Here is a 17,636-nt window from a genome sequence, read left to right as displayed (position 1 = left end):
CCTCAGTGTATAGTATACTTGTATTATTGTCATGCTGCAGATTGTTTGTCTTGCAATGTTAGACAAATTCAAAAACAAATGCACAATTCAAACTTTTGTAGAAATCAATAAAACAAAATGACTATATGGCAACTGAAATATATGGAAGTACTACATTGTCACATCCTCTATGAGTTACTGTACTTCATGCTGATATTGTGCCTTATTTCCACAATTGTCACACGGGAACAAAAGAGTTGTGGTTTAACAAGACCTATGTACTTCTCCACAAGTCCACAAACAAAGACCATTGTTACTTGACAAAATACAATACAACAGAGAACCTTTGTTATGACCTTTTAGTTATAATATTTCAATACTAAATGTAAAGTATTCTGCTTGGAGTCTGAAAAATATGTGCTTGTTATGGGTGTACTGTAGCTAGAAATAATTATAGTACAGTTTGTGTTTAGCCAAGAATTCTGTACCTAGGGCCCTTTGATTATTGCCATTGTTTATTAGAATCAGTTTACCTAAAGATGGCTGTTGTAGTTCTTGATGGAGTTTGTATTTGAGTGTGATTCTTAAAAGTAATAAGGACATTTAAATGAGCAATACATTATTATGATATTTATCATGTGATATTGCTTCTACATTATTTTTTGGTAACATAAAAAACAACTTTTTTTTTAAATGGGAAAAATTATTTTCCCATTCAAGCGATATATAGTTATATTCATTGCCTTATATATATATATTTTTTTTAACTTGTTCTTTATTTGCATTTTTTGTTAAGACCAATGGGGATTGCCTTATATTTTAACAGACCGATCATATACAGTATATGGAACTTAAAGAGTAATCACCGTTTAGACGATGACACTGTATATTTCAGATTAAGTAGGAAACGTCAACTCAAAGAGTTTTTAAAGCTGAATATTTTAAAGTAGTGGACTGAAAATAAGTGGTCCCTTGACTTTTTGTTTTTCATTGCATTAGTCAGTGACTTCTTATTATAAAGACTGAGCATATTGTGGGACTAACTGTTGTTACACAGCAACTTAATTATTCATTAAGTGAATGAGAGTACACCTTTAAATATAAAAAATGCATTTGGCACATATTTAAGTATTAATCATTAGACAATCCAATTACTTGTATTCAGGAAATATGTCCAATAATAAAGCATGAATGTGCACCAATGTAAATCAAAAATACTAAAGGAACAGAATGAGCTTAGTGCTTCTCTGTACCCATTTTAATCATGTGCAGTATGCCAGAAATGCTTGTGGGGTTTGCAAAAATGTATCAGTAATGATCCATGTATTGTTCAGAATAAATAGCAAATACTATTTTTTCTTTTTTAAGCATTTCCCTCACGTTATTTGTGAATATGGAAGATGCTCTGTCTCATGTGTCCAGTAACACTGCTGATAAAGCATGTTTATGTAAATCTCAGTGCAATTCCTTAAACAAGTATGAAATTGCTTTCTTTATTGTGTGTCCCACTTGCTTGATTTCTGTAACAATATACAGTACATGCAACCATGATTTTTAGTGAAATCATTTTTGTGTTTGAAAGTGTTATCCAGTGCACCATTGTGAATAATGTGATCAGTGTACTAACTGTACAAATACAGCTTTTTATCACATCTACACAGTAGATAATTGTGTGGGCCTAGACATATAGCTATGATTATTTCTTAACCAAGTTCTAGATCGCTTTGGGGAAAGAACATAATTTGGAAATGGCAGAACTATGAACCAATTCTCAACCCTTCACACATAACTCAAATAATAGCAAAACACAAGGCAGCCAGCAAAGGGCCAAGAACATATTTTTTAAGTCTTGTTTACATCCCAATGATCAAGCTAGAACAGATCTTCCATTCAAACTCAAGAAATGGAGCAAACTGACACACACAGTGGAAAAAAAGCTCATTGATACAATTAAAATATCTACACAAAAAATATGTTATTTAGAAAATAAAACAATGAAATACTGTACATATCTGTAGGGGCTGTATGTACAGTAAGTATGTAATGGCGAATTTAACTGCACAAGAAGGACAAAGAACAGAGAACTCGAAAGGACACAATAACATACTATTAGTAGTTTAATTTGTTTTTTCATACATAAAACTTACACATGTTTTGATACCCCAACTCCAGTTTGCATCATGTTTTGATGTATTTGTGACATTTTTAAAGTTTGTTTTGAATATGGATCTGTCTTCCTTTAAAAAAACATCTGGTTACCCACCTATCCCATGCATCTTGCAAAATAACTCAAAAGTAGCATACAGAAGGTAGCAAATAGTCCACTATATACAGTATGTTGCTTACAAATATTGTTACTGTTGCTGCTAATGAGTTGAGTGTTTAATATAAGCATGCCATTTTTGCAGGTTAAAATATATGCAGCCAATCATTGCTTCCATTCTATATCTTGCTTATTTTGATATGCAATTCTGGTATTGGTGAAATCCTTAGAGTGCTCTCATAAAGTCATATATCTGCCTTAGGCACAGTTTCACAAATCTCACTTTGTAAGCAATATCACAATATAATTGGATCCCTTAAGCAAATGTGACCATCTTAAGAGTACACATTTTGGGGGAACTTCCGGTGACGTCACCCGACATGGTGGAGTAGTTTGGGAGCTCCAGAGACTCTCCTGATTAACGGCAGATAAACGCACCCTTTCACCGAATAATTTCACCTGATTTTTTGTTCCCCGGCTGGGGCAACAACAGGGGAATGTCCAAGCAGCAAAAGAAATCTGTGACCCAAGCGGTTACTAAATTTTTCCCGCCGCAACAGAAGAGCCCTGAGCCGCAGCACGAAAAACAAAATGGCGACAGCCCACGAGGGGAACCGGCTACAAGGAGTAAAGCACCCCGCTCTAAAGAGACCTCCGCTCCAGAGGAACCCCTCACTAGAACATACATGGAGGACCTGATGGCAGCAATGCATACTAAACTGTACACCTCCCTACAATTAGAGATAAAATCAGCAGTCCACGACCTTAAGCAGGAGATAAACGGGCTAGCTGAAAAGACCACCACGCTGGAAGCTAAAATGGAGGAAAGTCACCTGCGCCAAACTGGAATGGAGGAGGAGATATTCAATCTGAAAAGGGAACTCCAACGGCTCAGAGATGGACTAGAGGACCAGGAGAACCGGGATAGAAGGCAGAATTTGCGTATTCGAAATATCCCTGAAACGGTTCTCCCTGGCCTCCTCCGCCCATATCTACTCGACCTGTTTAAATCTATATGTGAATCCCTGGAAGACAGAGACTTGGAGATAGATCGAGCCCACAGGGCTCTGGGGCCCAGATCAGAAGACCCGAACAGAAGGCGGGACGTGATTGTCAGATTACATAGCTATTCTGCTAAAGAAAGCATCCTCACAGCATGCAGAGGAAAAGAATTACTCACCTTCTTAGAAGATCAGCTCCAAATATTCAGCGATCTATCCAGGATTACGGTGCTTCGCAGGAAGGAGATGAAACCCTTAACAACTTTCCTCCGAGACAACGCCATAAAATATCGCTGGGGGTTTCCTTTCAAGTTAACGGCGAGTCACAAAGGCAAATTCCTGACGATCCGGCTCCCGGAAGATATGGAACCGTATGTGAGAGCCCTGGGTCTGACACCACCAGCCTCCTGGGCACCTGATCGGCATCGGGCCTCTGCGCAGAATGAAGAACCAGACGAAGACAACGACCAGGGAAGAAGAGAGCCCTCAGCACGCCCAAGAACAGCCAGGAGCTGAGAGGATAGGGAGGCGCCGCCCTACTCACCTGACCGCCGCCGCGCCGAACTGCTCGACCCCGCTCACGCATCGCGAGTTCTGCGGGAAGAACAACCTACGGATCCGGAGAGGGATCTCACCGAAAGCGAAACCTGTGGGCCGATCGGAAGGCAGCAAGGAGGGATCTTCACATGCTGTCACAGATCCCCTGACGAGCCCAAGCCTGGTTTATAAAAAAATAAAAAAATAAAAAAAAAAAAAGTTCTGAAAAGTTTTAAAAGTTTTTTCCAAGTTGTTGTTACCTACCGAGGTGCTGTTGCAGTGGTTGAGAGGCCCGGGTGACAAGAGTAGCCAGGATCTCATTTGTTACGGTCTGGGAGAAGGGGGGAGAGTCTATAAAGCGGAAAAAACAGCCGAACTGTAAGTAACTCTGCGACTTCCCTTCCCCCCCCCCTCCCCCAGGAGAACCTGGAGGTCACCCCAAAACGGGCATTGGAATTTGCCCCCCGGGCAAGCCTGGAGCTCGGTCAGGGCAGAACCATAAAGCCCCCATAGATTACACTGGCGCGGGCCCGGGTTTGCACCGGGATAATAAGCCCCCCTCCCCCATCCGTCCCCCCTGTTGGCCTGGAACTCGCGTGTTGCGGACGGGGGGGAGGGAGGGAGACAGCGAAGAGGAATTAACCGAACTGTGCCTCCCCTGCCCCCCCCCCCCCCCTCAGGAGAGTGTGGACCCAGGGTACGGTTAAAACTGAACTAAAAAACTCCCAAGGGCTCCAATGTTGTGGGCCCATGTTTACAGAGTTGAGGAGCAAGGTCTCCCCCCCCCCATCCCTCACCCCCCCCATCCCTCACCCCCCCCCCCCATCCCTCACCCCCCCCCATCCCTCACCCCCCCATCCCTTAACCCCCCCTCCCTCCCCCTCCCCCCCCTCTCTCCCTCCCTCCCCCTTCCTCCCTCCCCCCCCTCTCCCTCCCCCCCTCCCCCCTCACCTCCCCCTCCCCCCCTCCCTCTATATATGCTCCACAAGACTAAATCATAAGGTTTAAGTGTTAAGGATAATGGAATTGGTACACTAAATGAAGATGGGACCTCTCCCCCACTTTTCTTGAAAGAAAATGTCAAATGTTTCAAACAGCTGTCTCCTCTGGAATTCAATAATGTGAAAAAGTGAAGTGATGACACAAAAATATATATGCTTAATTGCTAACTTAAAATGTATACAGTCAGAGGATGAACAGGCTCTGAACTACCTTCCCCCCCCTCTCTTTTTCCTACCTCCCCCTCTCTTTTCCCTCCCCCCCTCTCTTTTTCCTTCCCCCCCTCTCTTTCTCCTCCCCCCCCTCTCTTTTTCCTCCCCCCCCTCTCTTTTTCCTCCCCCCCTCTCTTTTTCCTCCCCCCTCCCTCTCTTTTTCCTCCCCTTCCCCCCCTTCTTTCCTCTCCCCTCCCTACACACCCCTTCCCCCCCCCCTCTCTTCCCCCCCCCCCAAAGAGTTTATAAACTGCTGTCTATGTTGCCACTCAAAGAAGTGCAGGGGCGCAGAACTGAGAGGGGGGGGGGGGAAAGGGGTGCCTTTACTATAAATGAACGTTTCTACTGTATAATATGCCTGACTGATAACTGAGATTGTATGCACCCAGGAGTCAAACGTGCCTTGAAAGGATGTATCGTTAATCTTGCCCCTCCCTCCCTCTTGCCCCTCCCTCCCTCCCTCTTGCCCCTCCCTCCCTCCCTCTTGCCCTTCCCTCCCTCCCTCTTGCCCCTCCCTCCCTCTTGCCCCTCCCTCCCTCTTGCCCCTCCCTCCCTCCCTCTTGCCCCTCCCTCCCTCTTGCCCTCCCTCCCTCCCTCCTGCCCCTCCCTCCCTACGCCCCTCCCATCCCCCCCCCCCCCTCCAGCCCCTCCCCTCCCTCCCTCCCCCCCATCCCGCCCCTCCCGCCCCTCCCTCCCTCCCTCCTGCCCCTCCCTCCCTCCTGCCCCTCCCTCCCTCTTCCCCCTCCCTCCCTCCCTCCAGCCCCTCCCTCCCTCTTCCCCCTCCCTCCCTCCCTCCAGCCCCTCCCTCCCTCTTGCCCCTCCCTCCCTCCCTCTTGCCCCTCCCTCCCTCCCTCTTGCCCCTCCCTCCCTCTTGCCCCTCCCTCCTTCCCTCTTGCCCCTCCCTCCCCCATGCCCCTCCCTCCCTCCCTCTTGCCCCTCCCTCCCTCCCTCTTGCCCCTCCCTCCCTCTTGCCCCTCCCTCCCTCCCTATTGCCCCTCCCTCCCTCTTGCCCCCCCCCCTCCCTCCCTCTTGCCCCTCCCTCCCTCCCACTTGCCCCTCCACCCCTCCCTCTTGCCCCTCCCTCCCTCTCGCCCCCCCTCCCTCCACCCCTTCTCGTCTCCCCTCCCCCCCTCCCTCCCTCCTCCCTCCACCCCCTCTTGCCCCCCTCCCTCCCTCTCGCCCCCCCCTCCCTCTCGCCCCCTCCTTCCCCCCCTCCCCCCTTCCCCCCTCCTCCCCCCTCTCCCCCCCTCCTCCCTCCCAAAAGAAAACGGAAACTGTTTCAGTTAGATACTTAAGAGGTTACTCCACTCCCACAACGCATGGTTACAATATGGTTGTCTCTCTGAAAGGAGAAATGTTTGAATTACTTGAAATGTTCCTATGCCTTCTTTACTTCCCCTCACCTATGGCCTGGGGATCTATACAAAATGGGTTAAGTAAATTCTATAGAGAGTCTGGACCCCGCTGACCGCCAACGGTTGACGAACCCGGAACCACCCCCAAGGGACCCACCTGGTCCAAATGCCGGCCGTTCTTAGGGCTGGTAAAAATATGTTAAGGCCTTTTGTAGGCCTTGATACAACTTACCTCTATCTGCTGACCCTGTCCCAGCAGATCTCCGCCCTGCCCCCACCTACCCCTTCCCACGCCCCCCTCCCTCAGCTTAAGATACCTATCCTAATCGAAAAAAACGCGCAACCTCTATACCCTCAGAAATTTAAACCAGAATCAGAGTTACTGGACCATGGCCTCTCAAGTGGGAAAGAGAAGGCCTTAGGGTATTACCCCCCCCCAAAAAAAAGAACCAAACTCGCAACTCCCACACCTACAGAGATATAAACTAGACCCAGACTTACTGAATCAGGGCCCCTCAAATGGGAAAGATGAGGCCTTACGGTACCTTCTAAAAAAGAACCCAAATGGCTAGCCAAGCCACAATTAAATTCACCTCACTCAATGTGAAGGGCCTCCAGAATAACCGAAAAAGGAGGCTAGCACTCCAAGATATGAAAAGATCAGGGGGGGACATCATATTTCTACAGGAGACCCACTTCACATCACAAGACCCCCCAAATTTATTCAAAAAAGTGTTCCCAATGTGTTTTTTCGCATCATTTACTAGCAAAAAAAGGGGTGTAGCTGTCCTGATCAGACAGGGCACCCCATTCAATCATATCAAAACAACTGCGGACCCAGAGGGTAGATTCCTAGTGGTATATGGCTCCTTAGCGGGCTCAGCGATCGCTCTTATCAATGTGTATGCCCCAAACGAGAACCAAACCGAATTCCTAAAGAAAGTACTCGAGGGCATAGACCCGGGATATCTGTCATCGATGATAGTGGGAGGGGACCTAAACATGGTCCTCAACCCTACCGAGGACAGATCGACCACAATGGGTCCCCCCCGTACAACCCCCTCCCAAATCACAGGGAAAAGGTTTAGGGGAATCTTGAGCGAGTTTTCACTGGTGGACATCTGGAGAACTCAACACCAGGGCCAGAGAGACTATACTTTCTACTCAGCACCTCACCAGACCTACTCTCGAATAGACCACTTTCTGGCCACAAAAAATGTGGTGGCGGCAACAACTGACTCCGACATAGGACCGATCACATGGTCTGATCATGCCCCGATTACCATAACCTTGACAACACCCTTCGAAAAGACAATAAATTACTCATGGAGGCTAAATGACTCACTACTCAACCATCCTGAGATAGAAAGAGAGATCAGAGCTGCCATTCGAGACTACTTTTTTTTTAACTCAGGATCTGTCTCCTCACCAGCAACCCTGTGGGAAGCCCATAAGGCAACCATTAGAGGGAAAATCATCTCCATCGCATCCCACAGGAAAAAAGCCCGCCAAAAACTAATAAAGGAGCTCACGGATGATATCAAAATAATAGAACAAACTCATAAAGCTAACCCCTCAAAAAAAATATATAAAACATTGACAACAGCTAGAGCAAAACTTAGACAAATCCAGCTGGAGGATGTTGAGAAAGCCCTCAAATGGACCAACCAACAATATTATGATAAAGGGAACAAGGCAGACAGACTTCTAGCGACTAAATTAAGAGGGGTGCATAAACGGTCCCAAATCACGGCGATCAAGAGTAAGTCTGGTGAGATACAACATAGTGACAATAAAATAGCAGCCGAATTCACAAAATTTTACACCGAACTTTATAACTTAAGATCCAAAAATGGCCGCCCCGAATCAGTAGCATCCGAATTAATAGCACAATACTTAGATAAGTGTCAGCTCCCCACACTAACGGAGGAGGAAAACACAGTCCTCAATGCTGAGATTTCAAAAGAGGAACTGGAAGAGGCGGTCAAATCATTAAAAATCACTAAGTCTCCTGGCCCAGATGGCTTCACTAATGTCTACTATAAGAGATTCTTGTTAGTATTATCCACGCATCTCCTAAGAATATTTAACGATTTTATGGAAGGAAATCAAATCCCTACGTCAATGTCCCTGGCCACCCTGGCCATAATACATAAAGAAGGCAGGGAACCGATGCAATGTGGAAGCTACCGTCCAATCTCCCTGCTTAATTGTGATCTCAAACTATATAGCAAAATACTCGCAAATAGATTGAACCCCATTTTACCAAGATTAATAGATAAAGATCAAGTGGGATTCGTAGCAGGCAGACAGGCCTCGGACAATACCCGAAAGATAATTGACATTATTGAACATGTCCATCTCACAGGGACCAAAGCACTACTCCTTAGCTTGGACGCAGAGAAGGCGTTCGATAGAATAGACTGGCTATTCATGGACCATGTTATGCGCAAATTCGGCTTCAAAGACGCATATCTAGAAGGAGTCCGTAGATTATATCAAAATCCATCTGCAACAGTAAAACTACCAGGGGGCAGTAACCAGAGATTTGAGATTACTAATGGAACTCGACAGGGATGCCCCCTATCTCCTCTTCTCTTTGCACTAACCATAGAACCCCTAGCAGCGGCAATAAGAACCAATAGAGACATCAAAGGAATAGAAATTGGACACAGGCAGCACAAAATATCACTATTCGCAGATGATGTCATTTTAACCCTGACGCAACCCCAAACATCCCTACCTAACCTCCAAAAAGAACTCCGAGATTTTGGAGATATATCAGGCTATAAAATCAATAACGATAAGTCAGAAGCACTAAATTTAAGCCTGCCAGAGCCAGAGGTGAAACTCCTCAAATTAAACTTTAATTACCATTGGAGCTCCTCGAGTATCAAATATCTGGGAGTAAAGATAGCGAGGAACTACCAATCCCTATATCAACAAAATTACCCGACCCTGTTCCGGAAAATTAAACAAGACCTAGCGAAATGGGGAGGATATCAAATATCATGGATCGGGAGAATGATCTCGGTTAAAATGAACATACTCCCCAGATTATTATACTATTTCCAGACGCTCCCGGTCCACATCCCTGGCTCAGAATTAAAGAACATACAAAAACTAATCTTCCACTTCATTTGGCAGGGTAAGAAACCCAGAACCGCTAGGACAGTTCTCCTGGCATCAAGGGGTAGAGGAGGACTTGGTGTCCCAGACATCACAAAATACTACCTAGCCGCACAATTGCGACAGGTGGTAGTCTGGAATGCCAACCCAAACCAATACTGTTGGCTAGATATAGAATCATACTACGCCGGAGCGCCTTCACTGCCAGCTTGCCTTTGGTCCCTGAGCAGGGAAGACATGCAGAATAGTAAACTTAAATTAGGCCCAATGAGACACACATGGGAGACCTGGACGAGATGCAAATATAAATTTAAGCTCACTTCGCCCCAATCCCAACTCATACCAATTCACAAAAATCCGAAATTCCCTCCTGGTTGTGAGCCCAGACAATTGGACCAATTCAAAGCAAAAAATATTAGAGCGATCGCTGACCTCTTGAGTATTGGAGAATTCCTGAGCTATCAAAATCTACAAACCAAATATGAAATAGCAAGGTTGGACGTGTTCAAGTATCTACAAATTCGGCACTTTATTCGAACCTTATCCCCAACGTTGAAATTTCCCCCTCTCACAGTTTTTGAGCGGCTCTGTCGAGAAACAGGCCACCAGAAAGGTCTTATAACACAAATTTACGCAGAATTGGAAAGGGCTATAGAAGCCCCCACACATGACTATATGTTGCATTGGGCAGCAGAATTGGGAATAGTTATAGACCGAGAGGACTGGGAAAGAATTTGGGAGAATGCCTCAGGAACTTCCATATGTACCACAATCAAAGAAAATATATATAAAATACTGTTCCGCTGGTATCTTACCCCAGTTAGAATAAATCAAATCTACCCCCAGGCGTCCGATCTATGCTGGAGAGGTTGCGGTCAAAAGGGGGACATGGCACACATTTGGTGGACATGTCCGGAAATTCAAAAATACTGGGGAACCACTCAAAAATTAATAGAAGAGGTCACCGGCCTCAAAATCCCTGTTGACCCGCTGACCTACCTGTTGGCCAGGCCCCTAGAAAATGTGGACCGACCAACAAGTAAATTAATCTCCTTCATCCTAACAGCGGCTAGATGTGCAGTGGCGGCCGCCTGGAAGAAAGTGTCTCCCCCCTCAAAACAAACGATAAAAAATAGGATACAAGAAGTAATGAATATGGAGAAACTATCGGCCTTTTTGAAAAGATCCACGGACTCCTTTAATAAAACATGGGACCCGTGGTTAACCCATATGGCACCCCCACGTCCCTAACCCAAAAACGAAAAGTAAACAGAACGAGTCTAGAAACTCCAATAGAAATATTCTGAGGACGCGATAAGCAACAGGTATCCCCCCCCCCTCCCCACCTTCCCTTCTCCCCCCTTCCATACTCTTACTCTCTGTTTCCATACTCGCGCCCCCCTCACAACCCCAGGAGGGTCAGGGGGGCGATGAGCTTTCCTCTCTCTTTCTGGTTTCTTTAACCAAAAAATGGAGAAAACTTGTATTAGGCTGTATTAACATACATGACATGTACAATGTGAAATAAGTATTTGCCTAATAAAAAATTTTGGAAAAAAAAAAAAAAAGAATACTAATTAAACAATGTAGTAATGATTACACGATTATTACTTGTATTACATTATTACACTATTATTAGGAGTGGTATTGTTATTATTTTCAACATGATTAAATCTTGTATCTACAAAAAAAAAAAAAAAAAAAAAAAGAGTACACATTTTATTTGTGCTTTGGCAATATTACTTTTCATTTCATGAAAAACACAATGTACAGCTGCAGCGGCCGTTATTCAAACACTTCTCGCGTTGTGTACATCGGAATACCGATGTCATGGCACGGGATGTCTTCCATCCTTACCGCCTTAAGACGTGAGTGCGGCGAGTGCAGAAAATGACATTTTAGAGTTCAGGTTTTTAAACACCTGAAATTGACAACGTAGCACAGTACTGTACACATTGCAATTCATTCATTTCATTGCACCAGAAGAAACAGAATCCACGAAATTCAACAAAGCAATCGCGAGTAGCGCGGGTGCCTGGGGCGATTGGCCACGTTCATGCTGCGTGGAGTACAGCAGAGCACACGAAATCGGCGCCGTGATTTGTTTGAATAACGGCCGCTGCAGCTGTAGGTTAATCAAGGTTTTTGTCCAGTCTGATCTCACCTTAATATAACAGAACCAATCAGGAGGAGGGCAAAAGGTTTGCACTCTGCCAGTGCAAGGTCCTATTCTTCACACCGTGTTATCATCACACACAGAGGAATAGTCAATGGAATGTAAAAACCTCAGTTACCATGATTGCAAACTAAATTTCTAATAATTTTTATATACCTGTGTGTGATTTAAACAAAATGTATCAATCACCCAGTTTTAACCTGGCAAACATGCCTCTGCCTCTGGTTCATTTTGGACCTCGAACTTGTGGTCTACACAAGCTGGAACTTTGTAGGTACTGTAAATTATAAACTAGCCAAGTGTCAAATTTCAGCTCTTTTAAAGTTGGGATTCCATTTATGAATATACTGAAATCGTATCTAAAAAGGTAGATTCATTAAGAATCTGTATGTTTCTCCAACAAAACGTACATTACCACCTGACAAAAAACACAATACCAACACAAAGATAAAAAAAAGTAAATGCTGTACACAGCATTAAAAAAAGATGTTGGACATGGGCAAGTTACAACACCTAGATTTTGTAAAGGAACACATTGCCATCACTATTTATTATTCTTTAATGCTACACCACACCTGTTTTCTACTAAAAACAACCTTCAGGATAACTGCCTGCTAAGACTGTGACATTTGGAGAAGTACTGTATGTAAAAATAAAATGATGATCAATATCTTCACATTGAATACATTCTTAAATGTGTAATGACTTGTCCATCCAATTAATTCTACTGTCATGTATTTCTGTTTCTTTGCAAGTGGTGAAAATAATATTGTACATTACACAAATAAATGCACGGATTTACACAACACTATCTATGTTAAAACCCAGTAGTCTGTTTCTTCAATATTTGTGTGCATATTCATATTATGTACCAGAGGCATAAATCTTCTTTAATTATTGAAATGTTACTTTTCACTTACCAGATAACTGGAGCATCAACAACTACATGAAGACCAAAGTAAATTACATTGAGAGAAAAAAACAGCATGACAACATAGACAGCTTGTGAATTATTCTAAAAATATATGTATATCATTAGTGGGCAATCTAGCTATGGCCTCACATCCCACTTGGAACTGTAATTGCCTCTAAAAATATTTACTATAAATGCATAAAAAGACATTTTGTTTCCCAAAAATGTTTGTTTGTATATGTGTGTGTGTGTGTGTGTGTGTGTCTATATATATATATATAGACACACACACATATACACACATACACACTTGAGGAAGTGGACACACAGACAGTGGACATTGGACATTGGTGGATGGTGGGCTACAATCATGATAATATCCACTAATTCTCCATTTCTGTAAATCATGCACAATGTGAATAGTGACAGGACGAAAGCCAGTTGGCTGTAAGCTTGCTTGGCAGAGCTCCTGGGTGAATGCCAACATGCTGGCACTGAACTCAAGCTGGGTCACTTTTAAATAAGAAACAAATATGCATGATAATTCAAAGCAGGAAAATAAGTTTCAGCATTTTTTTATTCCAGACAATGTCTTGGGATGTCAAATTAGATGGTAGATTCAACTTGTTTTCTTTATGTTACCTATTTTTCCTAATTAAAGTGAAGATTTTGGAAGGAAAGGGCTATATGTACTGTATGCATGTGTGTGTTTATACCTGCATATACAGTATATACACACATCTGCGCACACACCATTAAAGCAGTAAAACATGTGAAATCATATATGTTTTTTTTTTTTTTTAATAAATCAGTTTTGTAGTATTAGATAATGGTTGCTACATTTTTTTTAATTGTTATTATTCAACTAATAATGCCATTTTTAATTAGTTTTAAAGCATATTTTGATTTGTATAGCAGGTTTTAGCCGACCTCTCAAGCAGTGCAAGATATTTGTAACACTTTCCTATTTGTGATAATTTGCTGTTAATATTTCCCGCAGCTTGAGCTGGAAACTGTAATAATAAACAATATTACCGTAGTGATATAAGGATACATTGTAGTTGCTGAGTTACACTGATTGAAGCAGCCATTATGCTAGTAACACCATAAGGATTTGTACAGATTCCTAATAGGAGCACTAAACGATTGCCACCTTAGGTAAGAATGTAGAATTAGGCCGCGTTTATAGTGCCGGAGACAGCGACGGCGACGCGACCGATGACGTCACCCGTTGCCATCACCACTGGGCGAAAGTTAAACTTTAGTTTTAAGAGACGTCGCTGGCGACAAGGCCAGTGACGTCACTAAAGGGGGCAGGCAGCGCTCTGTGATTGGTTTAGTGACAGTCACATGTTAAAAAAATCAAATTTCACTGGCTTCCAAATTTTTGTTCGCTCCGTCGCCGTCACGCTTAGTTTAAGCGCATGCGACGGATTCAATGGATTTGTTTTGGAGCAACGTTGGGTCGCCGTCACCAGGCACTATAACCGCAGCCTTATTCATTGCCACAGGCTTTACATATACAAATAAGGAAAAAGGAGGGGGGAAGAATTGCTGCTTTCAACAGACACACATAATTATTTTGATTTGAAACATTAAGCGACTGAATACTTAATATACAGGTATAACAGATTAGAAATGTTACCTCAATGTATGGTACAATTTTGCAGGAGAAGTCTTCAAGTAGCCACTTCTTAGTAAGTTCATGAAATATCACCAATGGCAGGCAGAAAAAAATTATCAAAAAGTCCCAGAATGCCAAGTTTGCCAAAAGTGAGTTGGATATACTTCTCATATAATAATTGTGGCAGACTATACACATAACGGCCATGTTGCCCATAATCCCAATGACAAATATAATAATAGACAGACACATGACAGCATATGCACCATATGAATCCTCTGTCAGTGGGTAAAAAGGGTTCTTTATTTGGGTTCTTTTACTTGATGAATTTTTTGGTACCAAGGCTTGATTAATTTCCATGTTGTCTGAGAACACTTTAAGATCATTGGTTGCAATAGGAGCTGAGTCATTTAATGGCAAAGCTTGAGGATCTGCCTCTTTCATTACGTGTTGGCTTTGCAAAGTTTCATTTAAATCCATAGAGACTATGTTTTTATTCCTGGCTTTGAGTGTGTTCTCATTGCTCTTCCTCCCTTGAGATTCATTGGCTTCCCTCTTGCCTCTTTTATTATGGATGCCCAACATAACCCTGTGATCCTTATTTTCCTTCTCAGGTCCATCAACAATATATCTCGTTTCTATGGCTACATAGCTCTCTGAATGTTCCTTTCCATGGTCCTGGAAAAGGGTTTCAGATTGCACATGAGGTGCAGGTTTGGGGTCTCTTTTTCTACTGTCATCTTGTTGGGGGGAAATGTGCCCCAAAAATGCAGGGTCGGTGGGACCATTCAAGCCCCCCTTTAACACAGTTACCTTGGATCTACAAAGAAGTTTCTTTAATGTCCCTTCACGGGAAGAGTTCAGATAAATACTCTGAACGTTTCTCTTGTCATGATAAACTTTAACAGGGGGGGCATGAACACGCCACCAATTTGTACTATCCACATCTTCATGCTCCAGGTTGACTGAACCTGTTTGCCGTTCATGGGCAGTGACTATTAAAGCAGCAGCAGAAGCCCAAACAAAGGATAAGGAGAATACAATGTGCAAGGGGTGCTGCATGATTAAAATAAACCTCCCGTTAGAAGGAAAAAAATGTATTTCCAAACATGTCATCTGACCCAGTCTGCTAGATTATAGCAATGAAAAATGAACCAGGAAGATAACAATACTTTGTAAATAAATTACACCGTCCCCTGGATCAAGTTCCACCTTTTCTTACAGGTAATTGATCACAACAAAAGAAATACAATACGAAGCACATTGGCATGCTATGGCTGTGTCCTCTACCTAGCCTGAGAGCATAGGCTGCTTTGTAAAAAGTTGAGGTCTTTGATGCTGTATAGAGTCACAGATACCCCAGGACTCCACCCTTTTTTCTGTGCCACGGTGGTTGTGCAAACTGTTGGGCTTGATCCCGGTTGTTTCTTTACATCGTCCTCTTCTTCTGTACAGCAATATCCTCTGCTTCACGGCAAAGAGACCAAGAAACTCCTCTCCTCCCTCTTTTCGATAATCGCAAATGAAAATAATCCCTCCTCGCCTCGGAGTAAACAGGTTGCAGGGACGTTATGAGGTCAGATTAAAGTGGTGGACATGAAGGGATGGCCAGGGTGGACAGTCACAGGAAAAGAAACATCACAATGCCATTGTAGTTCTCCTTGTCATGATACTTGGGGTGTGATCTTAGTATGGGTGGGCTGTGTTTCGGTTGTGGAGGTGCAGATGAAGAGAAGTGCATTTGCTTTGCAGGCTGCTGCTCCCTGAATGTGGTGCTGTCAGTGCCGTGCATGCAATGAAGGACTGAAGACTCAATAGCCCCGCCTGCAGGGCTGAGGCTATCCTCTGCGCCTGTGTGTGACTGAGCTAGCTCCTCTCTCCTCCTCCCATCTCTCTCCAACACAGCTATAGACAGTACAAATCACACCTTGTTGTGCATCCTATTCTCTTGTGTGTGTGTAGATCATGGTATAGGAGCAAATAATTGGAGGGATGGACAATTGCAAGACCCCATCAAGTTGTAGTCAGCCTTAGATGTCCCTTAAGCTTTTCAAATGAAGGTAAATGACCCCTTACCTCAGTGCAGTTGTAATATTATTTATAGCTGCCGTTCATATCTCCCCTGTCTGTTCTGAGCTGGGAGCAGCAGCTAGTGTACTTGTCCCGGTAATGCAGATGACAGACAGACAGGCCGGACTGAAGAAGGAGGAGGGAGTGGGGGAATAAACAGTGCAAGTAAGGTCTGGAGCGGCAGCTGGCTGCATTCCTCTCTACCAAGGCATTAGTCTCTGCATCGGAATACATGATGTGACTTCTCTATGACTGCATATGTGTAAATGTCTGCATTTGAGACACACATTTCTTATGTTATGTGTGCAAGTTTACCTTTCCGTGTGTGTGTGTGTGTGTGTGTGTGTGTGTGTGTGTGTGTGTGTGTGTGTGTGTGTGTGTGTGTGTGTGTGTGTGTGTGTGTGTGTGTGTGTGTGTGTGTGTGTGTGTGTGTGTGTGTGTGTGTGTTTTTATATACATATATATATATATATGTATATGCAGTGGAAGTGCTGTGTGCTGGGTGATAATGGTGAAAGACAGGGTTGCAGACCTGTCTAAGACATGCAAATGAATGTACAGGAATATTTACAGTTGCTTTATGCTTTACTGTGGAGGGTTTTTGTCACTTTTTTTTACCCACCATAACCTTAATAAGTGTATACACACACACACACACACACATATACACGCAGTACCGTGTGTATCTAAACATTTATTTTTTTGCTAGTGTCTATGTGTCTCGTTATGCCCATATGCCCAGGGCCCATCTGTCTTCCCACCCTTTTTAATCAATTAAATACACACACCACATATTGAAGGTACTGTAAAGTCTACAACAATTATTGAAGAAATAATAATAACCATACATTGCATATAAGCATGCCATTACATATGTAACCCCTGTCATTTGCCTGTATTTGTCAGGGTGGTGTGTGGGTCCATCCTCCCTCAGTACATCATAGTAAGACCCACCAGACAACAAAAAACAGACGAGACCAGTGTGTGTGTGTGTGTGTGTATGTATTTATGACACTGACTGGCACTGAGTTTGAAGCAGGGGAACCTGGTTCACTTCCCAGCGTCGGCTCCTTGTGACCTTGGGCAAGTCACTTTATCTCCCAGTGCCTCAGGCACCAAAAACGTAGATTGTAAGCTCCACGGGGTAGGGACCTGTGCCTGCAAAATGTCTCTATAAAGCGCTGCGTAAAACTAGCAGTCCTATACAAGAACATGCTATTATTATTATTATTAAGGTGTTAAATGGTCTCTGAATGTTAGTGATGTATGTGTGTGTATGTATGTTTGTAAATATACATTTATAAAGTGCCCACAGTGTATACAGCGCTTTATAAAAGGTGTGTGTGGGAGTGTATACCAATGGTGTGGGTAGGTGTAG

General features: G+C 43.6%; 1 protein-coding gene across 1 annotated transcript in view; it reads right to left on the bottom strand.

Moving 5' to 3' along the window:
- Positions 1–16,331, bottom strand: part of GPR37 (G protein-coupled receptor 37) — a 36,160-nt gene extending 19,829 nt beyond the window's left edge. Inside the window, exon 1 of the mRNA XM_075599880.1 lies at positions 14,210–16,331. Within this exon, the coding sequence (XP_075455995.1) occupies positions 14,210–15,304 (1,095 nt within the window). The 5' untranslated portion in view covers positions 15,305–16,331. The remainder of the gene's footprint in view (positions 1–14,209) is intronic.
- Positions 16,332–17,636: the final 1,305 nt, after the last annotated feature.

Source organism: Ascaphus truei, chromosome 5, assembly GCF_040206685.1.
Source record: "Ascaphus truei isolate aAscTru1 chromosome 5, aAscTru1.hap1, whole genome shotgun sequence".
NCBI classification, from domain to species: Eukaryota; Metazoa; Chordata; class Amphibia; order Anura; family Ascaphidae; genus Ascaphus; species Ascaphus truei.
Note: the sequence above shows the minus strand (reverse complement) of the source record. Positions and strands in the feature narration are given on the sequence as shown.